This window comes from Trichomycterus rosablanca, chromosome 7 (assembly GCF_030014385.1).
Source record: "Trichomycterus rosablanca isolate fTriRos1 chromosome 7, fTriRos1.hap1, whole genome shotgun sequence".
In the NCBI taxonomy this organism is placed as follows: Eukaryota; Metazoa; Chordata; class Actinopteri; order Siluriformes; family Trichomycteridae; genus Trichomycterus; species Trichomycterus rosablanca.
Window position 1 is genome coordinate 7,006,779 of NC_085994.1, and position 27,362 is coordinate 7,034,140.

A 27,362-nucleotide genomic window follows, 5' to 3' on the forward strand; every position below is an offset into this window, starting at 1 on the left:
ATACCGTGTCCACTCACTGTCCACTCTATTAGACACTCCTACCTAGTTGGTCCACCTTGTAGATGTAAAGTCAGAGACGATCGCTCATCTATTGCTGCTGTTTGAGTTGGTCATCTTCTAGACCTTCATCAGTGGTCACAGGACACTGCCCACGTGGTGCTGTTGGCTGGATATTTTAGGTTGGTGGACTATTCTCAGTCTAGCAGTGACAGTGATGTATTTAAAAACTCCATCAGCGCGGCTGTGTCTGATCCACTCATACCAGCACAACACACACTAACACACCACCACCATGTCAGTGTCACTGCAGTGCTGAGAATGATCCACCACCCAAATAATACCTGCTCTGTAGTGGTCCTGTGGGGGTCCTGACCATTGAAGAACAGGGTGAAAGGAGGTTAAAAAAGCATGCAGAGAAACAGATGGACTACAGTCAGTAATTGTAGAACTACAAAGTGCTTCTATATGGTAAGTGGAGCTGATAAAATGGACAGTGAGTGTAGAAACAAGGAGGTGGTTGTAATGTTATGGCTGATAGGTGTATACTGTGTTTAGCAGGGAAAAGTGACTACATTCTGCATTACATAGATGCAGAAAGTATGAAGTCTTTTGATATTTGGCTGACCATTAAGTCACACTTATACTTTTGTTTATACAAAGTGTCTGTAAGAACCTGGAAAAGATCAATCGGGCCGAAATGGCAAACGTTTCATAGATTTTTCTGGTCTTGAATGTGTTTACCTGGTAGTTCCTCTCCATTAAAATACATAGCATGGTTTTGCATGCCTGAAAATAACTGCTGGAAGCTTTCGCAAAGATTGGATCAAGTTCAACTGGATTAAATTTCAATTACAGGGCACGAGATAAACCTGCGTAGTGCAGCAACCCCCAGGTTAAAGTGGCAAATCTCTCAGCAGAGGTAAACAGTGATATTGATGGGGCTGCACATTAACAGTAGGCAGCTCTGGGCATCTGTTAACCTGATAAAGAGGAAAAGCAGCTTCCAACCTAAATTAGTTTTATTCACCGGCTTACCAGGATGAAAATAAATGCCTTTAAATGTGAGAGAGCGAGTGTGCATATTCAATCTCACTGTGGAGGATTCTGGCTTAAAGTTTGCTGGGGAGACGAAATGACGTTACATTTAGGAGGGTGACAGAAACACTTTAGGAGAACATTACCTACATAGAATTACAATTATTGTGATATAGGTACACTGATCAGCATTACCATTAAAACCACCTCCTTGTTTCTACACTCACTGTTCATTTTATCAGCTCCACTTACCATATAGGAGCACTTTGTAGTACAATTACTGACTGATGTTAATCTGTTTCTCTGCATGCTTTGTTAGCCCCCTTTCATGCTGTTCTTCAATGGTCAGGACCCCCACAGGACCACTACAGAGCAGGTAATATTTAGGTGGTGGATCATTCTCAGCACTGCAGTGACACTGACATGGTGGTGGTGTGTTAGTGGGTGTTTTACTGGTATGAGTGGATAAGACACAGCAGCACTGATGGAGTTTTTAAACACCTCTCTGTCACTGCTGGACTGAGAATAGTCCACCAACCTAAAATATCCAGCCAACAGCGCCCCATGGGCAGCGTCCTGTGACCACTGATGAAGGTCTTGAAGATGACCAACTCAAACAGCAGCAACAGATGATCGATCATCTCTGACTTTACATCTACAAGGTGGACCAACTAGGTAGGAGTGTCTAATAGAGTGGACAGTGAGTGGACACGGTATTTAAAAACTCCAGCAGCGCTGCTGTGTCTGATCCACTCATACCAGCACAACACACACTAACACACCACCACCATGTCAGTGTCACTGCAGTGCTGAGAATGATCCACCACCTAAATAATACCTGCTCTGTGGTGGTCCTGTGGGGGTCCTGACCATTGAAGAACAGGGTGAAAACAGGTTAAAAAGGTATGTAGAGAAACAGATGGACTACAGTCAGTAATTGTAGAACTACGGAGTGCTTCTATATAATAAGTGGAGCTGATAAAATGGACAGTGAGTGTAGAAACAAGGAGGTGGTTTTAATGTTATTGCGGATGGTGTATGTAAATAAGTCATTAAGAATACATCAGCTAATTAGCTGCTAATAACTAGCTAATTTCAGGTACTGCAGTCTGTTCTGAAATGTGTATCATTAGGTTTAAGAACTTAGAACTCCATTAGCCACTTCATTAGGAATACCTGTACACCAGCGCATTCATGTAATAGTTCAATTAGCCAGTCATGTGGCAGCCACACTGAGCATAGAATAAAGAGGGGTCCAGAGCTTCAGTTAATTTGATCTTTATGTATTATCATAGTCAGACTGGTTTATTTAAGGATGACTGAAACAGAAACCATGTCTTTAAAGAATAGTGTGAACATAAAACATCAAGTGAGCGGCAGTTCAGCTGGCTAAAACACCTTGCTGATGAGAAAGGTCAATGGAGAATGGCTAGACAGGTTCTGCTGGGGAAATGAAATGACGTTACATTTAGGGGGACGACAGAACACTTTATACATGTACACCAGCGCATTCATGTAATAATTCAATTAGCCATTTATGTGGCAGGGCAGCCATTCAGGGCAGTTGTAGCCTAGTGGTAGTGTAGACTAGTAAGCAGAAGGTTGCTGGTTCCAACCCCAAACTGCTAGGTTACCATTGTTGGGTCCTTGAGCAAGGCCCTTAACCCTCAGTTGCTTGAAGTGTAAGTCGCTTTGGATAAAGGCATCTGCTAAATGCCATGTAAATGTGGCGGCCACACAGAGCAGACAGTGGGTCTCGGTGGTAAAAATGAAGGACTGGACTAATGCGGACAAAATAAGAGGGCAACAGTTCATCCTTTAACATAACAATGGTACAAAGCATAACCTCAAAACAACACTGCAGTGACTTTGGGGCACCAAGCGCATGGTGATGTTGAGTTTTCATGTCTGTGGACAGTGTCCAGTCATATAGCACTATATAGGCGCACGGGTGGTACAGCAGTCTATTACAGGTGCTTTCCCAGAAGAAAGGATATCACCTTGTTTCTGCTGCAGTGACTTTTACAATGCGGCCAAGTCACTCTAGCATTTTAAGAGCGCGTTAGCACCGATCAGTAAATAAAAAGATCTCTTATTTGTAATCACACTGACCTGTTCAGTTATTTCATCTCAGTGTTTTTTTGTGTTTACTCGTTCTAACAGCAGTTCAGAGTTTGTCTGTTTACTAGCAAATCAAAAGAAGCCGATAATGAGATGAGGCTCAGTGTTTATTTCAGGAAGTATTGAGGATAAACTGAGCTCTGCATCGGTCTAGACAAAAGAAAAAACAGCCTGTCTAAATGGCCTGCCTAAAATGGTGAAACTAAACTGATTTACCTAAAAATTGATTTGAAAGAAATGATCATTACATTAGAACCCGCTAGATTAAATGAGCATGTCTCTCCTGGTTGGGTTTTGTAATGAATCATCATTAAATCAGCCTTGCCTAGATAATAATAAATGGTTATGAAGTACCGTGTCCTCAGACACTCATCAGTGATGGGTAACCTTGTAGCAGATCTTCATAAAATCCAGCTTATTTATTTAGACAGTGCAATAACACAAGACAACTTTATTCTGATAGCACAGCTTTACAAGGGTCTGTGCTTCTCACCCTGAGCTCTGCCAAGTTAAAAATGAGTTACATTTATTTACAGTGCAAGAGTAAGGACAGTGGTAGCTCAGTGGTCAAGGTACTGGAGTACAATTGCTTGAATTGCATCTGTTTCTCTGCATGCTTTGTTAGCCCCCTTTCATGCTGTTCTTCAATGGTCAGGACCATCACAGGACCACTACAGAGTAGGTATTATTTGGGTGGTGGATTATTCTCAGCACTGCAGTGACACTGACATGGTGGTGGTGTGTTAGTGTGTGTTGTGCTGGTATGAGTGGATCAGACACAGCAGCGCTGATGGAGTTTTTAAACACCTCACTGTCACTGCTGGACTGAGAATAGTCCACCAACCAAAAATATCCAGCCAACAGTGCCCCATGGGCAGCGTCCTGTGACCACTGGTGAAGATCTAGAAGATGACCAACTCAAACATTAGCAATAGATGAGCGATCATCTCTGACTTTACATCTAGAGGTGGACCAACTAGGTAGGACAGTGAGTGGACACGGTATTTAAAAACTCCACACAACACACACTAACACACCACCACCATGTCAGTGTCACTGCAGTGCTGAGAATGATCCACCACCTAAATAATACCTGCACTGTGGGGGTCCTGTGGGGGTCCTGACCATTGAAGAACAGGGTGAAAGCAGGCTAACAAAGTATGCAGAGAAACAGATGGACTACAGTCAGTAATTGTAGAACTACAAAGTGCTTCTATATGGTAAGTGGAGCTGATAAAATGGACAGTGAGTGTAGAAACAAGGAGGTGGTTTTAATATTATGGCTGATCGGTGTATATTGGAGTCCTGTATGTCAAACCTGCATTGTCATCAGTGTAATTGTTAAAATTGATGTACTGATTTTGTTTTGCCTTTTTATGGAATGAGTTTTCAATTGGTCTCTTGAGCATCTGTAGTCGTGGTAAATTGTAGCAAATTTGACTTACGCGTCCATAAACGTAATTAAATTAGCACGTTATACGAGTAAAATTGTTGCTTTTTCTGTTTTGGGAAACAGGTGGTGATTTAATAGCGCTGTTAGGGTATTATCAGGGTCTCATTATTGTTCTCCTGAGCTGAGTGCCTATGACTACAGAAGATTTGATTGCCAATCATCGTCACTAACATTCGCTTTGCTTTGATGCTTCTATCAGGCATTTTGCCGAAATGGTTGAGAGGTTTAATGCCCATAATCTTGAGGATATAGACAGTGATAGTCTGTTTAAAAATGAAGCTAACTGCAGAATGGTTGTTCTGTTCCTCAGAATGTTACATTGACCTAAAAGGAAGTTTTTTCCAACTTTATTTGATCTCTGCAATGTGTTCTTTTTGGTGTCCAGTAATGGAGTTGGTAGTCGCATGTTGGCATTGCCCAGCTTATCTAAAAGCTTCGACTTTTATTTGATGTCAGACAGGATGAACCTGAGATATTTCATGTTTTATCTGCTCAACTTCATTTCATTTATTAATAAACATCCATTCCTGCATTTCAGGCCTGCAACACATTCCAAAAAAAGTTGGGACGGGGGCAATTTAGGGCTAGTAACGAGGTGAAAAAACTAAATAATGATGTGATTCCAAACAGGTGACATCAACATGTGATGGTAATCATGGTTTGGTACAAAAGCAGCATCCAGGAAAGGCTGAGTCTTTGATGAGCAAAGATGATCAGAGGATCTCCAGTTTGTCCACAAATGTGTGGGAAAATTATTGAAATGTTTAAAAACAATGAACCTCAAAGAAAGATTGGAAGGGATTTGCATATTTCTCCCTTTACAGTGAATAATATCATTAAAACATTCAAGGAATCTCAGTGCGTAAAGGTCAAGGGCTCAAGCTTAAGCTGAACGCCTGTGATCTTCGATCCCTCAGACGGCACTGCATCAAGAACCGCCATCAACAATATCTGATAGAACCACATGGGTGAGGGATTACTTTGGCAAACCTTTATCAAGCTCTACAATACAGAGTTACATGCACAAATGCCACTTAAACTTTACTGTGCGAAAAAGAAGCCTTGTGTTAACTATGTCCAGAACTGGTGTCAACAACTCTGGGCTCGGAGGCATCGAGGATGGACCATCACACAGTGGAAATGTGTATTGTGGTCAGATGAATCAGCATTCCAGGTCTTTTTTGGAAAAAATGGACACCGTGTGCTCCGGATCAAAGACGAAAAGGACCATCCAGACTGTTATCAGTGACAAGTCCAAAAGCCAGGGTGGTATGTCATGGTATGGGGCTGTGTCAGTGCCCTTGGAAAGGTCATTAACACTTCTGTGATGGCAGCATTAATGTAGAAAAGTACATTGAGATCTTAGAGCAACATGTGCTGCCTTCAAGACGTCATCTTTTCCAGGGACGTCCAGCATTTTTCAACAAGACAATGCAAAACCACATGCTGCACACATTACAAAGGCATGGCTGTGGAAGAAGAGGGTACGGGTACTGAACTGGCCTGCCTGCATTCCTGACCTGTTCCCAATAGAGAACGTGTGGAGAATTTTGAAACGACAACGACGACCCCGTACTGTTGCACATCTTAAGATGTGTTTGCAGGAAGAATGAGACAACATACACTGATCAGCATAACATTAAAACCATCTCCTTGTTTCTACACTCACTGTCCATTTTATCAGCTCCACATACCATATAGAATTGTATTACTATTTGTAGTTCTACAATTACTGACTGTAGTCCATCTGTTTCTCTACATACTTTTTAACCTGCTTTCACCCTGTTCTTCAATGGTCAGGACCCCCACAGGACCACCACAGAGCAGGTATTATTTAGGAGGTGGATCATTCTCAGCACTGCAGTGACACTGACGTGGTGGTGGTGTGTTAGTGTGTGTTGTGCTGGTATGAGTGGATCAGATACAGCAGCGCTGCTGAAGTTTTTAAATACCGTGTCCACTCACTGTCCACTCTATTAGACACTCCTACCTAGTTGGTCCACCTTGTAGATGCAAAGTCAGAGACGATCGCTCATCTATTGCTGCTGTTTGAGTTGGTCATCTTCTAGACCTTCATCAGTGGTCACAGGACGCTGCCCATGGGGCGCTGTTGGCTGGATATTTTTGGTTGGTGGACTATTCTCAGTCCATCAGTGACAGTGAGGTGTTTAAAAACTCAATCAGCACTGCTGTGTCTTATCCACTCATACCAGCACAACACACACTAACACACCACCACCATGTCAGTCTCACTGCAGTGCTGAGAATGATCCACCACCTAAATAATACCTACTCTGTGATGGTCCTGTGGGGGTCCTGACCATTGAAGAACAGCATGAAAGGGGGCTAACAAACAGATGGACTGCAGTCAGTAATTGTAGAACTACAAAGTGCTTCTATATGGTAAGTGGAGCTGATAAAATGGATCATAAGTGTTTATGGCTGATCGGTGTAAATTCTAAAACACTAAGTCATTTGGTCTCCTTGGTTGAAAGGGAATGGCAACGTTACAAAGTGGTAAATGCTTTACTGTCCTAACTTTTTTTGGAATGTGTTGCAGGTCTGAAATGCAGGAATGGCTGTTCATTAATAAATGAAATGAAGTTGAGCAGATAAAACATGAAATATCTCAGGTTCATCCTGTCTGACATCAAATTAAAGTCAAAGTAAATGTAGGGAGCAGACCATAGTTTCTCCTGAAAGCTTTTTTTATTTGGCTAGTTTAATGGACGGAAGACTTAACAGGCAGCTTGACATGCATGGTTTATCTACAAATGAAGAAGTAATTGTTTTTTCCTGATAATTGTCATGCTAGATGCTGTCAGATCAATGAAAAAACATCCCATGACACAAAGGGAACTTGACTACTAACAGATTGTATTGATTTAAGGAACAAAATTTTCCAACCGTCACATGATGCATGTAAAACCTAGCTGCTTTTAGCTCATTAGTTTCATTTTTCATTTCATTAATCACGTAGGTCTTATTTGCACCCTGTCCAGGGAATTGCAGCCTTGCGTCCCAGGGTTTTGGCATAATCAAACACCCAACCCACTATTTGATAGCATCTACTGAGCTTTGGCTCTGAAGCGGTGTTTGTATTTCAGAACAGCAGCAGGTTAGCAGTTATCAGGAGACGAGCTACCACATGACGCCAGGCTCCTGTCGAGGACTGGGTATTATGTAGATCGGTCACAGAGTGGGCCAAAATTAAAAACTGGGACTATGTTGAGAACCGGGGTCAACAATTATGCAACAGGATATTGGATTAAGTGCAAAAGGAAAATATATTCTTTAATTATGACCATGCCAACTCCACAAACAGGGCAAACTGGTTTACCAGTTTGTAAACAGATATGTAAATAGATACTCTGCCTCCCACCTGTCTTGAAAGCCCCTGTTATTGTAGTCCACCTTTCGTTTTTTTCATTTCTTTTGGACGGCTTGTTTAAACGTAGTTAAAAGTGATGAGCGTGTAGGCCGCTCAGGTGGCACAGCGGTAAAAAACCACGCTGCAACCAGAGCTGGATCTCGAATACATCGTATCGAATCTCAGCTCTGCCTTGCCGGCTGAGGATGAGCGGTCACATGAAAAACGATTGGCCTGTTGTTCAGATGGGTGGGACTAAGCCAGATATGGGTCTCTCTCTGTCAGACTGGTGCAATTACGACCTCTGCTGGCTGATTAGAGGCGCCTACACAGAGATGAGGTAAGAGTGCTCTTAGGGTGTGTCTCTCCGTACACAACGCTAGGTGGCACAACACTCGTCAATGTGTGGGTGATATGCATACGGCTTGCTGCCCACGAGTCGGAGGGGGCGTGGGTTAGCTTCGATCTCCTCGGTCAGAGCAGGGATTGGCATAGGCGGAGAGGAAGCATGATGCAATTGGGGCAATTGGACGTGCTAAAGGGGGAGAAAAAGGGGAGAAAATGCATTAAAAAAAAAAGAAAAAGTAGAGTGGACGAGATCCGGGGTGTGAATATCACTGGCATTGAGAGGCAAATTGCCAGATTGCATCGCGCTTCCTCTCCACTAATGCCGACCCCGGCTCTGGTTGAGGAGAACGAAGCTAACCCACGCCCCCTCTGACACGTGGGCAACAACTGTATGCATCTTGTCACCTACACTAGGCGAGTGCATATACGCGAATCAGCCTTGTGTACGGAGAGACACACCCTGATCCTCACTCTTTCCCCGCCTCTGTGCAGGCGCCATCAATCAGCCAGCAGAGGTCGTAGTGCACCAGTTACGAGGAGTCCCTATCCGGCTCAATACCCCACCCCTATATGTACAACAGGCCAATCGTTGTTCATGTGGCCGCTCAGCCCAGCCAGATGGCAGAGCTGAGATTCTATACGATGTATTCGTAATGCGGATCAGGACTGTATACGGAGAGACACATTCGTCTCTGTGCAGGCACCATCAATCAACCAGCAGAGGTCGTAGCCGCATGAGAGAGTCCAGATCTGGCTTAATATCCCACCCCTATATGAACAACAGGCCAATCGTTGTCATGTGGCTGCTCAGCCCAGCCGGCAGGCAGAGCTGAGACTCGATACGATGTATTCGAGATCCCAGCTCTGGTGTTCTAGCATGTGTTTTACCGCTGCGCCACCTGAGCAGCCCTACAGAGTGCCTTTTAATTGAATGGCACAAATTCCCACACAAAAGAATGAAAGCTGTTATAGCCGCAAAGGGGAAAAAACAATACCCATGGTTTTGGACGCTTAAGGTTAGCTGTCCACATACTTTTTGGCCATTTAGTGTGTCCATGCTCAAGCGGCTGGAGAAGTTTGTTCACAAGTTTATTCTGTTTCATATTATCAGACACAAACATTGCAATTTAGGTTGCAATCGAACTGTTTCGACTGACTCGGTGGGTTCAGGATCCAACATTAACAAGTACAAGATGTTTTCGGCTGGCTGTGTTATGAGGGAAGAGGAAAATCAATATGTGTACGGGGGAGCGAGAGTGAGTCACACAAAACGTCCGTCACCCCACAAACTCTCACGGCTCGCTGAACGTTCACATGAGAGCTTTTCGACAGGGAAATAATAGATATTTCTGCAGTTGCTGTGGGTACCTGTGTGAGGTTGCCAGTGTTGATGATCCCTCTGGACTGAAAATACTTATTAAGTAATGAAACTCTACAACAGTGGATAGGTTATAGTGAAACGTATGGATGACTGACTTCAACCAAACAGTCAAAGCATGTACATTAGAAAGCTATTTCTGTCACACTCCTTACTAACAAACAGAGGTGGAAAGTAACGAATTACATTTACTCACGTTACTGTAATTGAGTAGTTTTTTTGTGTACTTGTACTTTTTAAAGTAGATTTTACAGCCTGTAATTTTACTTTTACTTAAGTATGTTTTGTATTAGGAATTGTAATTCGCTACATTTTAAATAACATCCGTTACTGAGTAAAATAAACCGCGCGGCTGGGAAACTGCTGCAGTGAATTCTGCGATTAATCCGGCTTAATCCCGCCCCTATCTGAACAACAGGCCGATCATTGTTCATGTGGTCGCTCAGCCTCAGCCGGCAGGCAGAGCCGAGATTCGATATGATGTATTCGAGATCTCAGCTCTGGTGAACAGCGTGTGTTTTACCGCTGCGCCACCTGAGTGGTGTTCTAGCAAACTTTACCACTGCGCCACCTGAGCGTCCCTTAATGCCCATTCATCTTGTTCTAGTCCGTCATCTTCCTCTTTTCCTTCAACTCTTCCAAGCAAAATTGTTTTTTCCAAATGTTGGCCTAAAACAAAAGATCAGCGGTTTGAACTAGGGTATCCTGGACAGCGAAGAAGACAAACAAATAAATAAACTGATCCTCAACCAAATCAAATCTCAAAGCCCAGAAAATCAAAGGCATCAATATTCTTTCTGTCCTGCTTTTTTTTTTTTATCATCCAGCTTTCACATCTATAAAGAATCACAAAGACGACCACAGTCTGGACAGTTCTGATCTTTGTTTGAAGGGACAAATCCAGTATCTAGAGATCTTTCATCTAGAGTTCCTTCATGTTTGTTCTGCCAACCGTCTGTGTCATATCTCCTGGCTGCTGAATCCTTTGCTCTTAATAATTGAACCATGTAGGCAAAAGCTGTCCACCACTCTGACGTCTCTTCTCTCAGTGGTAAAACTTTCTAAAGTTATTGTTATTTCATGTTGTCATGATTTTGTGTTCTTCATATTGAGCTGACATTCCATTTTTCACTCTGTTTATTAACTTTCCTTAGAAGGGCCTTAAGGTCTTCCTGATTTTCTGCTTTGAGTGTTGTGTCATCCACATATTGAAGAATATTGATTTTTTTTTTCTACCTACCCTGGATCCTCAATCATCTTCCTTCAGTCCTGCTTCTCAGGTGCCAGAAGAGTGCTACAGCTGGAAACAGTATTCCTAGATAGAAATTGGGGTAATGGAGGAATAATTAGGCTGGAGTCAATTATTTTTGAACAAGTTCAGGCTGGGCTACCAGTGGAAGAACAATCTTAATGCTACAGCATATAATTTAGTTTAGACTTTTAGACAGTTTGGTTTTGCGTCGTAGCGGGATGATCCACTAGCACACCAGCGCAGAGATTCTTAGCTCCCTGGTTCGAATCTCAGCTCTGCTACCGGTCGGCTGGGCGCCATCCACCAGGCACAGTTGGCTAATGCCTGCAGCAGACAAAATTGGCCTCCAGTCTGCTGGGTGGGAAAGACCGGACTAAGGGATGGGGTTATCAACTCTGTGTAGGACCTTGGTTCTACACAGAACATGGAGGGGAGCAGAGATCAGGGCGTTGCTCTCTGTACGCAAAGCCAACCTCGCACGTAAATCTAAGAAGGGATTGGTGGACTGCGCACTTGTTGGAGGGAGTGTGTGTCAGGCGAGCATACACCCTGCTTGGACGCCATTGGGGTCCCAGCAGCAGATTTGCTATGCTAAATTGGGAGAAAAAAAGGGGGTAAAATATATATGTAAAAAATGGCCCCAACCTCTTTGTCTAACTAACTGGCTTGCGCCAAACTAATTCATATTATTTGAGATGAATTGGAACACTTCATTAAGCAGTACCCACTGGCCATCATCAGTGCTCACCAAAAAACCCTAAGTGACCTCTCACAAACAGTAACCACTAGAGGTTTAAACCCAGCTCCCTGGGAACCATGTTGCTGTACGGCACTCACTCTCTCTTGGTGATGTGTTAGACGATGGCATCTTCTTATCACCTATAGTTGATGCTTTTTGCATAAAAACGAACATCTGTAACAACAGCACAAATGCTCGGAGGTAATCTACTCGCTCCGTCACCTTGTTACTACTCTTTACTTCTGTTGCGCAACGCCCACCGTTGATGATGCATCCTTGGTTTCCAAAAACTGGTGGAAACGCAGATCGGTTCTCTAATAAGCACCAAGGTTCTAAAAAGCCTAACAAGAACCGGTTTAAGAACCAGAGCTCTTTTGGTGGAAAAGTGCTACCGATGTCCTCGTGGGGTTCTTCCAGGTGCATTGGTAGATTCTTTAAACTGGAAAACCAAACGTCCGGTCCGATTCTTTAAGGTAAATAAAATTTCTTCCCAGTAGTACAGTACACCAATTTTAATATACACTGATCATCCATAACATTAAAACCACCTCCTTGTTTCTACACTCACTGGACTGTAGTCCATCTGTTTCTCTACATGCTTTGTTAGCCCCCTTCCATGCTGTTCTTCAATGCTCAGGACCCCCACAGGACCACTACAGAGCAGGTATTATTTAGGTGGTGAATCATTCTCAGCACTGCAGTAACACTGACAGCAGCGCTGCTGGAGTTTTTAAATACTGTGTCCACTCACTGTCCACTCTATTAGACACTCCTACCTAGTTGGTCCACCTTGTAGACGTAAAGTGAAAGACGATTGCTGCGATCGCTGCTGTTTGAGTTGGTCATCTTCTAGACCAGGGGTCATCAAACTACGGCCCGCGGGCCGTATACGGCCCGATGCTGTCATTTGACCAGCCCCTTTAACCACAGTAGCAATACATGTTGTCTGGCCCCTGTTCATCTTTAAACTCACAGTATTATAGCGGAAAAAAAATAACAGAAAAAAAAAAAATTGGCCACCTGGAGTCTCCGTAGATTATATGGCAGCGATCCAACGGGTGGCGCTCCAAGCATGGTGGGTTCTGCGAGAGGAGTAATTGTGCATATCAATAGAGAGATGACTGACCGCAGCCACTGCACTGTGTTGCAAAGCAGTTAAATGGAATTTCATTATGAAAATCGTTGTGTCCTGTGTTGATTTCATTAAAACTAATGCTCTTAACTACATGCAGATTCAGGAATTATTGTCCTGTTTGGACGTGAACAATTTTACTTGGTATACGACCTTTGTTTGGAATACGACTCGTGTGCTAGAACTTGTACGGGTCAAAATGAGTCACGACACCGCGCGCTACTCTTGTTTACCTCTCGCGAGACAAAGCCACGAGCGTTAACGGTGTGCCGTATTGCTAGGCAACATGAGGGCGAACGTAACATTCGCAAACTATTACACTATTTCTTGGACGAAACACCCGCTTAATGATCAGGATTACTGTTTATATTAATCTGGACGTTTCCATGTGTAGTACATGACTTAAAATAGTGTTCAACCAAGTTTGTACTTTTTCTTTTCAGTGGCGTATTAATATGGAATGATGTGAGGTGGTGACAGGTGCGCTTATATCATTGATTTTACAGCGGCTTCGAACGCGGCTCAGCCAATCAGATTTTAGGACCGGAACTATCCGTTTTATACATTATTTTATACAACCCCATCAACGTATAATATGCCAAAAACAATAGGATTTTTTTCATGGGAACGGATTAATCATTTTCCCTTTATTTCTAATGGGAAGAATTTGTTTGGTATACGTCCTGTTTGGTATGAATCCAAGGATCTGGAACGGATTAAGGACGTATACCGAGGTACCACTGTACCTGTGAGCAGACTTTATCGAAGTTTAAACACCTTAAATCTCCAACCAGATTCAGACTCATTCATCAACACTTATTACCTATTATGACTGGCAGTAACAAATATGGAACCTGATGCTGACTGTCTCGTCAGGCAAAAGCAGACTCACAGTTCACACAGATTGTTTGGGAAACACTGTATGAGTTGGGATAACGGAAATGATTAAAATAAATAAAATGTCTGCATTATCATTATGAAGTAAAATTATACTACAGTTATACACAGCAGACAATACATCCAGTATACATAGTAAATAGCTTTTTTTGGGGTGTGTTTACTATTTCATCTGTGGTCCGGCCCCCCGAAACACTGAAGAACAGTAATCCAGCCCTTAAGTTAAAAAGTTTGAGGACCCCTGTTCTAGACCTTCATCAGAGGTCACAGGACGCTGCCCACGGGGCGCTGTTGGCTGGATATTTTTGGTTGGTGGACTATTCTCAGTCCAGCAGTGACAGTGAGGTGTTTAAAAACTCCGGCAGCGTTGCTGTGTCTTATCCACTCATACCAGCACAACACACACTAACACACCACCACCATGTCATTGTCACTGCAGTGCTGAGAATGATCCACCACCTAAATAATACCTGCTCTGTAGTGGTCCTGTGGGGGTCCTGACCATTGAAGAACAGCATGAAAGGGGGCAAACAAAGCATGCAGAGAAACAGATGGACTACAGTCAGTAATTGTAGAACTACAAAGTGCTTGAGTGAATGGGTGAGTGTGTGGTAGAAAGCCATAGACCGGTGCCCTGTCCAGGTAGTATTTCTACTGTTCCACTATGTTTCCTGATGTCACCATCGGGCCCCGGACCTACTGCACCCGGGTCAGGATGGTTATTAAAGGTGCATGAATAAATTATACAATTTGTGATGAGGCGTAATCTTTACTGCCACTGAAAATGTCATTAATGAGTCGTGCTTTAAGGTGTCGTTGTAGCACGTAGTCTTTTCTTGTGCTTTTTTATGTGTGTAGGGTAATTACCCCATGCTCTGCAGCTTTGTTCTTCCTTACAAAAACTTTGTCTCTTTTCTTTTGCCTCATGTATTCACGAGCACAATTAGGTCCTCGGCTATGTTTAAGTACTTTATTTTTTTTTTCTGTTCAGATTTTTTATGATTTTATGGTAAATCTGAGCAGACAGGACTGTTCTCCACTGGACCACAAGATGGCAGTGTGTGTCTTTGTAAAAGCTTTTCCAAGCACTTGGATGAGCAAGTTGATCAAGCAGTTCGTGTAATTTAGATGTGCTGCATTATTTTGACCTTCAGTTCTATTGGTCAGTGAGGGACAGTCTGTGTTGTGTGTCTGGATATATTTCTATTAATACTTTTTCTATTAGGGCTCCGTCCACTCAGCTGGATTAAATAATATGAGAATATTAAATCAGCTTAACTTGTATAACTTATATATATATTTCTAGACCAAATGTTGCATTCCAGTCATGGAAGCTTAGATGGTCAGCACAGATTTCCCTGCGTAATATAATATATACACCGATCAATATATGACCACCTTCCTAATAATGTGTTGGTCCCCCTTTTGCTGCCCCATACGCCACAAACTGTGATGCACTGTGTATTCTGACACCTTTCTATCAGAACCAGCATTAACTTCTTCAGCAATCTGAGCTACAGTAGCTCGTCTGAGCCTTCGCTCCCCACATGCATCAGTGAACCTTGGCCGCATGACCCTGTCGCCGGTTTACAACTGTTCCTTCCTTGGACCACTTTTTATTTTCTTTTTAATGCATTTTCTCCCCTTTTTCTCCCCCTTTAGCGCGTCCAATCGCCCAATTTGCATCACGCATCCTCTCTGCCGATGCCGATCCCTGCCCTGACCGAGGAGATCGAAGCTAACCCAAGCCCCCCTCAACACGTGAGCAGCAAGTCGTATGCATCTTGCCACCCACACATTGACGAGTGTTGCGCCACCTAGCGTTGCGTGCGGAGAGACACACCCTAAGAGCACTCCTTCCTCATCTCCGTGTAGGCGCCTCTAATCAGCCAGCAGAGGTCGTAACCGCACCATTCTGACAGAGAGAGACTCACATCCGACTTTAGTCCCGCCCATCTGAACAACCGGCCAATCGTTGTTCATATAGCTCCTCAGCCTCGGTCTGTAAGGCAGAGCTGGATTCGATACGACGTACTCGAGATCCAGCTCCGGTTGCAGCGTGTGTTTTTTTCCGCTGCGCCACCTGAGCGGCATCCTTGGACCACTTTTGATAGATGCTGACCACTGCAGATCGGGAACACCCCACAAGAGCTGCAGTTTTGGAGATGCTCTGACCCAGTCGTCTAGCCATCACGATTTGGCCCTTGTCAAACTCACTCAAATCATCACGCTCGTGCATTTTTTCTGCTTCTAACATCAACTTTGAGGATAAAATGTTCACTTGCTGCCTAATATATCCCACCCGCTAACAGGTGCCGTGATAAAGAGATAATCAGTGTTATTCACTTCACCTGACAGTGGTGTCATAATGTTATGCCTGGTCAGTGTATGTAGCAATGCAAGAAAAACCACCTGGATTTCTGCATGAATTACTCAGAAAATATTACATCGCTACAGTCACATTCTGATGCATTTTTCCAGCGTCGTACCAACTTTTTAATGCCATCAGCAAAAAATATTTTTTTGGTCGAGCATGTAGCCACTGATGCACCGCTGCTTTCACATCATCATCACATGAAAATCTTCTTCCCCTTAAAGCTTCTTTGAGCGTCCAAGGGAGTGTGTGTCAGGTGAATCTACACCCTCCTCGGACGCCATTGGGATCTCCAGTATCGCACTGGCTCCGCTAAACTGGGATACGAGCTTAATACAAGGCGGCACGGTGGCTCGCCTCACAGCAAGAAGGTCCTGGGTTCGATCCCCAGGCGGGTCCTTTCTGTGCGGAGTTTGCATGTTCTCCCCGTGTCTGCGTGGGTTTTTTCCGGGAGCTCCGGTTTCCTCCCACAATCCAAAAACATGCAGTCAGGTTAATTGGAGACACTGAATAGGTGTCTATAGGTAAATAAGTGTGTGTATGTGTGTCTGCCCTGTGATGGACTGGCGTCCCATGCAGGGTGTTACTGTGTGCCTTGCGCCCATTGAAAAGCTGGGATATGCACCCCCTCGTGACCCTAATTGGATAAGTGCTTAAGATAGTGAGAGTGAACTCAATACAACTGTGCCATTTGTGCCTGGCATGAATCCAAACATAGTGTCGGCATCTCCGCTGGTGGGACCGCACTGAGCCCAGCATCACTGTTCTAGGAACAAGTAGGTTGCAAACAGAGGACCTAGAAAGAGACCATGACAAATAAAAACACTTCCACCTGGAGCGAGGTAATGCTCAACTAGGCAGAGGAACCGACACGTCAATCATCTGCTCCTTTGTGCCGCATCTGCCAACCATAAATGGCAAGGCAGACAGGCATTATTCTGTGATCTGATGTATTGTGCACAATAATGTGTATTCAAGAGCATGTTATTGTGCATGACTTCCACACTAACAAAATGTTTATCTCGTTACAGGACGCTTTAAACAATTTTGGCTCTTCAGAGCTGGATGAGGATGATCTGATGCTGGACATGGAGCTCTCAGATGACCAGAGACACCGACATGGTACGCCTTCAAACATGTTCACTTAATCCTCAGCCTCAGTAAAGTCTGTGATGAATATCTGTAATATAAAGATAATTATAGAAGTAATTTGCATAATACTCCAGTGGTTGGATTGCTAGAAGGAATATTTTACAGGCCTCACTTATATCTCGTTAGTAAAGTACATTAAAATTTAACATCTATTTAATACTATAAAATGACTTATGAGCTAAACGTGCACGTAGATATCAAGTGTGTAATAAAAATGTCACCATTCTATACAATCTGTCGTATTTATATGTAAACTGAGTAAACTGGGATTATAAAATCAGCTTCTGTTTATCATTTCAGCATCATTTCCTGTCACACTGTACAGTTAATACTCCATGGAGGTTCGACATCATGTCAGCGAGACGCACTTTCATCTTGTTAGTGAAGTAGGGGCAGTTATAGCTCAGCTGTTAAGATACTGGACCAGTAATCAGAAGGTTCCCGATTCAAACCCCACAAATTGCCACTGTTGGGCTCCTGAGCAAGGCCCTCAACCTGCAACTGTAAGGGCGCGAGCCTCGGCACAAACTGCTGCTTTGCTCAGCGCTCGGCTTGAACGGTGCAGCAAAACATCATCAGAGTGAGAATATGAGACGAATCTGCATTTGTGTGGAATAACCATCAAATCCACTCTGAAAACATCCACATGTATCTGTGTTTAGCTGGATTTTCCTCACTGTTTCACTTTTAAACTTGTGTTACAGCTCGGGGTTCTAAAAAAAATTGTGAGAATCAGTTTTTTCGAGAGAATCTAAAACACTTAACGTCAAAAAATAAAGCTTAACGTGGTTTAATGTACTAAAAGAACGACACAGAAACACTAAACCTCTCTTGGTCATCGTTTTAGTACAATAAGTCACATTAATGGTACGTTGTTCATTCTGCATGAGTCGCTTTTACTGCATCATATCAAACAGTTCGTTACATTGTAGGCCCTTTGAAAAGGTCAGCGGCAAACTGGGTTTAAAGTGCAATCAGGTGAACTTTGACAGAGCGCAGCGACAAGCTAATGCCCAGATCACACCTGGCTTTCGCTCGACAGCAGGTCGACACTAGATGTACTCGGCTCTCGATCGATATGTGTGAACTGTTCGACGACTCGATCCCAGCGGCTCGCAGACTCAAGAAAAATATCTAACATGCTAAATATCTGGACCAGTCGGCGAGTCAAATCTCTTTTCTCATTGGCTGTCGAACTACAGTCAATGGGAACGCAAGATACAGGGTGAGGGGAAACCCGGGGATGGCATGGAGGCTAAGTGGGTAACACTGTCGCCTCACAGCAAGAAGGTCCTGGGTTCAATCCCCAGGTGGGGCGGTCCAGGTCCTTTCTGTGTGGAGTTTGCATGTTCTCCCCGTGTCCGCGTGGGTTTCCTCCGGGTGCTCCGGTTTCCTCCCACAGTCCAAAGACATGCAAGTGAGGTTATTTGGAGACACTAAATTGTCCATGACTGTGTTCGATATACCTTGTGAACTGATGAACCTTGTGTAATGAGCAACCACTGTTCCTGTCATGAATGTAACCAAACGGTGTAAAACATGACATTAAAATCCTAATAAACTAACAAACAAGGGAAACCCGGGAGAGGAGTGTAAAAACTTGGGACAGGGGCATAATATGGTTTCTATCAAAATACATCACTACACATACAAGCTTTACAATATTTGTGACCTTATCGTCCATGCCAAACCATAATACCAACTCACTACAGAACAGATGATCCCTGCTAGTCATGTTGCCAAATCCACTCTGATTCATTTATTTTTCCTATTTGATTTTATGCTACACATCAGCGCACACACAACTTTGATCGCTCGCTTATTGTTGACGTACACTTTTAGATATGGTATCATTAAACCCCTCGTCACTTCTCGCGTGTGTTTTCGTGACAAAACGTAGTTTGGGACACCAGACAGACTCGCCTGCTATTCCTCATGGTGATAGATCATGTAGTGTATGACCCCCTTATGGCCGATCAGTCGTATAGTGTGAAATATACAACAACTCAAAAGACTCCCGACTGCAAGAGATCCAGTGGTGTAGTGTGAACTGTACAGTGATCTGAACACCTTGGAAGTCATGTAGTGTGAACTTAGCATAAGCAGCACAAAAGCAGTTCTCATGTAAAAGTCTTTTTGGATAAAAGCGGCTGCTAGATGCTGTAAATGTAAAATGTAAGATGAAGGCTGTGTTTATACATCTCATCTTTACTCAGCGGGCAAACTTAGAAAACATAGTGGAGGCTGGATTTCATGTATGGTAGATATATTAAAACAGCTTCTGTGTTTCACAGTGGTTGGATCTACAAGCTGCTTTTATCTTGCACATTTGCAGTGGCATTCATGCGTTTAGTTATATACGTGGTATACTATTTAAAACACGTTGTTTCAGGACTCATATCAAAATAAATAAATAAACAAATAAATAGTGTTACACCAGGAAGAGACTTGTGGCTCTGCCTGTTCCATCTTTTCCTATAAAGTTCTGCGTACCTTTTCTTGAGTGTCACCACCGTGCATATTTGGCACTCATTTTTTACCGTTCTGACTTTGAACTTTGCCCTAGTTTGTCGCTGACCTTTTCAAAGCGCCGCTAATGAGACAGATTGTTTATATAAAGTAGACAACAGTGCAGCACAGACATGGTGGTGAGAAGCGGATTTACAAAACATTTAACATTTAGAAATCCTGCGTTTACTTATCATGGAATTGCTGAGTTTTATATCTTATCTCATCTCCAAATGACGACAACTGCCAGATGTTTTTTTTAATTATTTCAAGTAGGGCTGGCACGGTATCGGTCCGATATTGGCACAAATCTCTGGATAGGATATCGGAAGGAAAACGTGTAATCTGATCTGATACTGTTGCTTAATGTAAATAACACTTAATGTAAATAAAGCCATTCAGAAATGAAAACACACTGATCTACTTAAACTTTTAGCATTTAAAAAAAACCATCTACTACTGCCACATCTAAAAACACTGTTTTACGGCGTGTCGTAATTGTGTCTACAATTGGAAGATGTGGATGTCAATCAAAAGCGATGGACCAATTAGAATTGTGCTTGGTTGAGATTTTCCGTTAAAGTTCTGTCATGTTTTTAGATTATTAAAAACCAAAGTGAGCTTATTAAAAACCCTGCTGGATTTTGAAGAGGACATTTGTGACTAAACAGGAAACAGTGTAGTTTGTTTAATTTCATAACACTAATGGATTAATCATTGAGGATGTGAGAGATCTCCAAGCCAGGACAAGATAGATACATTTGTTAATTTTTTATTATTTGTGTCATTTTTACTGTTTATAAATCATATTTTTTATTATTTATTTTATGTATTTTTTTTGCTGCCTCTTCAAGGTGTAGACTTGAGAGTTGACAGATCTAGCATTTTATATTGAAATTATAATTTATTTGTTAAATACAGATAAAGTTGCACTTTACATTTAATTTTAAATGTTTGTACGGTGCTGTTAAACAAGCCAAAAATGCTGCTAAATGTTCTGTGTGTAAAAGTTCAAATAAAAACAGTAGTTCTGCATAAGTGTGATGTTGTAGGTTCTGTATTTATTCCTTTAGAATATTTGTTACACAGTCTGAGCATTGTTATTTAGATAGATAGTGCATTGAGACATGTATTATTACTGCTTAGTTGTTTGAGAGGAGAAATGATGGTATCGGATTGGTATCGGTATCGGCAGATACTCAATTTGCAGTATCGGTATCGGACATAAAAAAGTGGTATCGAGCCAGCCCTAGTTTCAAGCTTGGTGTTCTGTGGTGATAAAGCCAGTAGAGAAATGCACATTATTTTGCATATAATGTCGAAGGCTTAAATTTGTTTTACTACAGAATGTCCCAACATTTTTGAAAATGATTTTTATGGGTAGTCATTTTAAATCTCAGTAGAATGTTTAGCTTGTGTTTTTACTTTGTTGTGTTTTTGTTTCAGCTTCTCAGGAAGACTCCAGCCAATCTCTTGCCTCCTGCCTGAACCTGCTTCCTTCCCCCCTAGAGCCGCCTACAGACCAGCACACTGCCAAACAGTGTCGAGAGAACAACAGGTACTCCTCCCTCTTCCTCCTCCATCTCACGCTCTTCATCTGTTTCTCTCCTCTCTGCTTCTCTGTTCGAACATCATCTGCTCTGCTCTTCTTTTCTCTTCTAAATCTTTGTTAATATTTAGTCAGCAGGGCTTTGGAGAGCCACCTAGAACAGACGTACTTCAGTCTTCAACATTGTAGTTCATCAGATTAATGGTGGTGGTCAAAGCGAACAGTGTTTGTTGTTAGTTGAAACAAAATGCCAGCATTCTTAGGCAAACAAGGCTGCTACTTTTTTCTGTGTCAGACAGAATTTTGTTGTTGCCCTATTGCTCTAAAATCAATACTGTAAAGAACCATAAATAACTGCTTTTAGGGTAAATAATGACCAAGAATAATGTAAAACCCCATTTCTGGAAAGTGTGGGACATTTGCCATGTTTGACTGTTGGTTTGATGTTCTTATGTAGGAGTTTAGTGTTAGCTTTATGCCAGGTGTAAAAGGACAAGTGTCAAAAAGTCTTGGGGGCGGGGGGCGGGGCACTTAGATGTTTTTTCTTTGGCAAATGTGAGATGCACCTTTGTGTTTGTTTTGATCAGCAGACGTTTGCCACTGTGACTTATTGTGGATTGTGTACATTGACCTCTACTGAGGCAAACCAGGCCTGCAGTTCTTTACATGTTTGTCTGGGTTCCTTTGTGACCGTCAGGACTCACCCAGGACCACTACAGACCAGGTATTATTTGGGTGGTGGATCATTCTCAGCACTGCAGTGACACTGACATGGTGGTGGTGTGTTAGTGTGTGTTGTGCTGGTATGAGTGGATCAGACACAGCAGCGCTGATGAAGTTTTTAAACACCTCACTGTCACTGCTGGACTGAGAATAGTCCACCAACCTAAAATATCCAGCCAACAGTGCCACGTAGGCAGCGTCCTGTGACCACTGATGAAGGTCTAGAAGATGACCAACTCAAACAGCAGCAATTGATGAGCGATCGTCTCTGACTTTGCATCTACAAGGTGGACCAACTAGGTAGGAGTGTCTAATAGAGTGGACAGTGAGTGGACACAGTATTTAAAAAATCTCCTGCAGCGCTGCTGTGTCTGATCCACTCATACCAGCACAACACACACTAACACACCACCACCATGTCAGTGTCACTGCAGTGCTGAGAATGATCCACCACCTAAATAATACCTGCTCTGTAGTGGTCTTGTGGGGGTCCTGACCATTGAAGAACAGGGTGAAAGCAGGCTAAAACAGTATGTAGAGAAACAGATGGAGTACAGTCAGTAATTGTAGAACTTCAAAGTGTTTCTATATGGTAAGTGGAGCTGATAAAATAGACAGTGAGTGTAGAAACAAGGAGGTGGTTTTAATGTTATGGCTGATCAGTGTGTATATATACTGTGTAAAACGAAACTTTTGCCCAAATTAAGCTAGGCTGGACTGTATCATGTTGCCTATATTGCACCACTAATTGAAACACTTTTGAGTCTTGATGTCTCTTTGCTATCTTGGCATCAGTTAATTAATTTGATCTGATTAAAACACAGCAGGTCATCAGTGCTGGGTCACTTACTCTTACACAGAAATTCATTCTCAGCGTCTGTTGCTTTAGGTGGCCGAAGCTATTAGGCAAAAAGATTAACAATAGACGAAAACTATTCATGTAAAACAAAAATGTATAACGATTTCAAGAACTGTATAAACAGCAGGAAATAAAGTCTTAGACTGATTTTAAACCAGGTTTTTTTTTTCAAGCAACCCACATTTTGTCCATTTTCCTCCTGATTTAGCACACTCAATTTGTCGTACGCTGCTGAGGGATACCCGATTGCATCCGAGGAGAGCATGTCGCTGTCCATGCCTCTTCCGAAAGATGCACAGCCCTCCTCTTCTCGCCCCTGCATTCTGCAGAGGTCAATCAGGGTCCCACCCACACATAGTCCGGTCGTCCCACCCTAGCAGATACGGTGGCCAATTAGTATCTGCTGCAGGCACTGCCAATTATGCCTACTAGATGGCACCCAGCCGACCGGGGGCAACGTCGAGTTTTTACTGTGACCCAGGCAACAAAAACAATGCATCAAAACAAAACACAAAATGAAATACACTTAATAAAAATGGCAGCAATCTGGTCCCACTGTGGTTTACAAGATGTAACGTAAAGCCTCCACAAGGGATGTTCGTGTAGAGGTTCATTTTGTGTTTATGTGCCTGTTAAATATTGTTGATTTGTTTATTATTATTTTTTTTAATTTATTTTACTAACATGGGGCGATGAAGACAGAGAATCAACTTTATAGCGACTAACAAATACCTTAGCTACATGTGTTAATAACCCTAATACAGTATATACACCGATCAGGTATAACATTATGACCACCTCCTTGTTTCTACACACATTGTCCATTTTATCAGCTCCACTTACCATATAGAAGCACTTTGTAGTTCTACAATTACTGACTGTAGTCCATCTGTTTCTGTGCATGCTTTGTTAACCCCCTTTCACCCTGTTCTTCAATGGTCAGGACCCCCACAGGACCACCACAGAGCAGGTATTATTTGGGTGGTGGATCATTCTCAGCACTGCAGTGACACTGACATGGTGGTGGTGTGTTAGTGTGTGTTGTGTTGGTATGAGTGGATGAGACACAGCAGCGCTGCTGGAGTTTTTAAACACCTCACTGTCACTGCTGGACTGAGAATAGTCCACCAACCAAAAATATCCAGCCAACAGCGCCCCATGGGCAGTGTCCTGTGACCACTGTTGAAGGTCTAGAAGATGACCAACTCAAACAGCAGCAATAGATGAGCGATCGTCTCTGACTTTACATCTACAAGGTGAACCAACCAGGTAGGAGTGGACAGTGAGTGGACACAGTATTTAATAACTCCAGCAGCATTGCTGTGTCTGATCCACTCATACCAGCACAACACACACTAACACACCACCACCATGTCAGTGTCACTGCAGTGCTGAGAATGATCCACCATCTAAATAATACCTGCTCTGTAGTGGTCCTTTGGGGGTCCTGACCATTGAAGAACAGCATGAAAGGGGGCTAACAAAGCATGCAGAGAAACAGATGGACTACAGTCAGTAATTGTAAAACTGCAAAGTGCTTCTATATGGTAATTGGAGCTGATAAAATGGACAGTGAGTGTAGAAACAAGGAGGTGGTTTTAATGTTATGGCTGATCAGTGTACAGTATATATATACAGTGTATCACAAAAGTGAGTACACCCCTCACATTTCTGCAAATATTTCATTATATCTTTTCATGGGACAACACTATAGACATGAAACTTGGATATAACTTAGAGTAGTCAGTGTACAGCTTGTATAGCAGTGTAGATTTACTGTCTTCTGAAAATAACTCAACACACAGCCATTAATGTCTAAATAGCTGGCAACATAAGTGAGTACACCCCACAGTGAACATGTCCAAATTGTGCCCAAATGTGTCGTTGTCCCTCCCTGGTGTCATGTGTCAAGGTCCCAGGTGTAAATGGGGAGCAGGGCTGTTAAATTTGGTGTTTTGGGTACAATTCTCTCATACTGGCCACTGGATATTCAACATGGCACCTCATGGCAAAGAACTCTCTGAGGATGTGAGAAATAGAATTGTTGCTCTCCACAAAGATGGCCTGGGCTATAAGAAGATTGCTAACACCCTGAAACTGAGCTACAGCATGGTGGCCAAGGTCATACAGCGGTTTTCCAGGACAGGTTCCTCTCGGAACAGGCTTCGCCAGGGTCGACCAAAGAAGTTGAGTCCACGTGTTCGGCGTCATATCCAGAGGTTGGCTTTAAAAAATAGACACATGAGTGCTGCCAGCATTGCTGCAGAGGTTGAAGACGTGGGAGGTCAGCCTGTCAGTGCTCAGACCATACGCCGCACACTGCATCAACTCGGTCTGCATGGTCGTCATCCCAGAGGGAAGCTGACGCACAAGAAAGCCCGCAAACAGTTTGCTGAAGACAAGCAGTCCAAGAACATGGATTACTGGAATGCCCTGTGGTCTGACGAGACCAAGATAAACTTGTTTGGCTCAGATGGTGTCCAGCATGTGTGGCGGCGCCCTGGTGAGAAGTACCAAGACAACTGTATCTTGCCTACAGTCAAGCATGGTGGTGGTAGCATCATGGTCTTGGGCTGCATGAGTGTTGCTGGCACTGGGGAGCTGCAGTTCATTGAGGGAAACATGAATTCCAACATGTACTGTGACATTCTGAAACAGAGCATGATCCCCTCCCTTCGAAAACTGGGCCTCATGGCAGTTTTCCAACAGGATAACGACCCCAAACACAACCTTCAAGATGACAACTGCCTTGCTGAGAAAGCTGAAGGTAAAGGTGATGGACTAAACCCAATTGAGCACCTGTGGCGCATCCTCAAGTGGAAGGTGGAGGAGTTCAAGGTGTCTAACATCCACCAGCTCCGTGATGTCATCATGGAGGAGTGGAAGAGGATTCCAGTAGCAACCTGTGCAGCTCTGGTGAATTCCATGCCCAGGAGGGTTAAGGCAGTGCTGGATAATAATGGTGGTCACACAAAATATTGACACTTTGGGCACAATTTGGACATGTTCACTGTGGGGTGTACTCACTTATGTTGCCAGCCATTTAGACATTAATGGCTGTGTGTTGAGTTATTTTCAGAAGACAGTAAATCTACACTGCTATACAAGTTGTACACTGACTACTCTAAGTTATATCCAAGTTTCATGTCTATAGTGTTGTCCCATGAAAAGATATAATAAAATATTTGCAGAAATGTGAGGGGTGTACTCACTTTTGTGATACACTGTGTATACGTATATAACGGTTTTAAACAAAGGTGAATAATGTTAAGAGGAGCTCTTATACAGCTCAATTTAAGCTAAAATGAGCTGGATCAATAGTGCTTTCATCCATCCTGGATTTCATTATTAGTTCTTCTTAACCCACAATGCAGTGGTTCAGTTTCCTCTCTGTCCTCTCAGACTGTAATCAGTGGAATTGAATCAGTCCCTTTTAAATTCACTTCAGCCTCTCGACTTCCTGATAATATGAAAGTGTTTTGATAATGCTGACAGCTGATTACAGTCATTTATACCATTACAAGGTTTCGATTTTGTCTCTTGACTTCCCGATGCCCTCACGCTCGCCCTGGCACGACAATCCTCATTTATACACTTGTTGATAAATATCGTCCTGACAGGACTGAAGCTCAGCTTTGACAGCACGCTTCTCCTGGTAATGACCGCAGAATCATCTGAAACCCATCTGCGTCCCGTGTGGATACGTCGGAAATTATATTAGCATGGAAATTAGCCTAGAAAATTAAATGTATTTCCGTGACCTTTTAATGATTTGTACAATTTTAGAAGCAGCCCTGTAATTGCTCTGGCTTCTTTTGGAATCTGAAGTATAAAAATATACGAAATAGAAAAATGGATACAAAAATCGTGTATGTATGTATATGTGTATGAGGCATAACATTATGACCACCTTCGTAATATTGTGTTGGTCCCCCTTCTGCTGCCAAAACAGCCCTGAACCGTCGCGGCATGGACTCCACTAGACCCCTGAAGGTGTGCTGTGGTATCTGGCACCAAGATGTCAGCATCAGATCCTTTTTACTCCTCCAAGTTGCGAGGTGGGGCCTCCATGGATCGGACTTGTTTGTCCAGCACATCCCACAGATGCTCCATTAGATTGAGATCTGGGGAATTTCTACTCCTCAGGCCAAGTCAACACCTCAAACTCGTTGTTGTGCTTCTCAAACCGTTCCCGAAAATGAACGAGCAGATCTGATCGCCAGAACATCCACTGCAGACACGATCACCACGTGACCCATTCCCCCCAGAGACGCCTTTCCAAATATCTTCACATTCTTTAAAAACAAATCGCAGAATCGCAGAATGAATGGGACAGTAAACCACAAAACAAACTGTACGAAATAGAGCCAAAAGTAGGACAAACCCATACTAGAATGGACAGTCGACTAAACCAAACCATCCTCACAAGATGCTGAGTCGGACACTCCAAACTAACGCACAAGCATCTCCTC

The 27,362-nt window shown here is 43.0% G+C and overlaps 1 protein-coding gene across 2 annotated transcripts in view; it reads left to right on the forward strand.

Annotated features, from left to right (window-relative positions):
* The window catches only part of ccser1 (coiled-coil serine-rich protein 1), a 177,177-nt gene that overhangs the window by 24,831 nt on the left and 124,984 nt on the right, over positions 1 to 27,362 (forward strand). For both annotated transcript variants that reach the window (XM_062998916.1, XM_062998917.1), the window contains exons 4-5: positions 17,131 to 17,221; positions 21,206 to 21,317. In XM_062998916.1, coding sequence (XP_062854986.1) covers positions 17,131 to 17,221; positions 21,206 to 21,317 — 203 coding nt within the window. The remainder of the gene's footprint in view (positions 1 to 17,130; positions 17,222 to 21,205; positions 21,318 to 27,362) is intronic.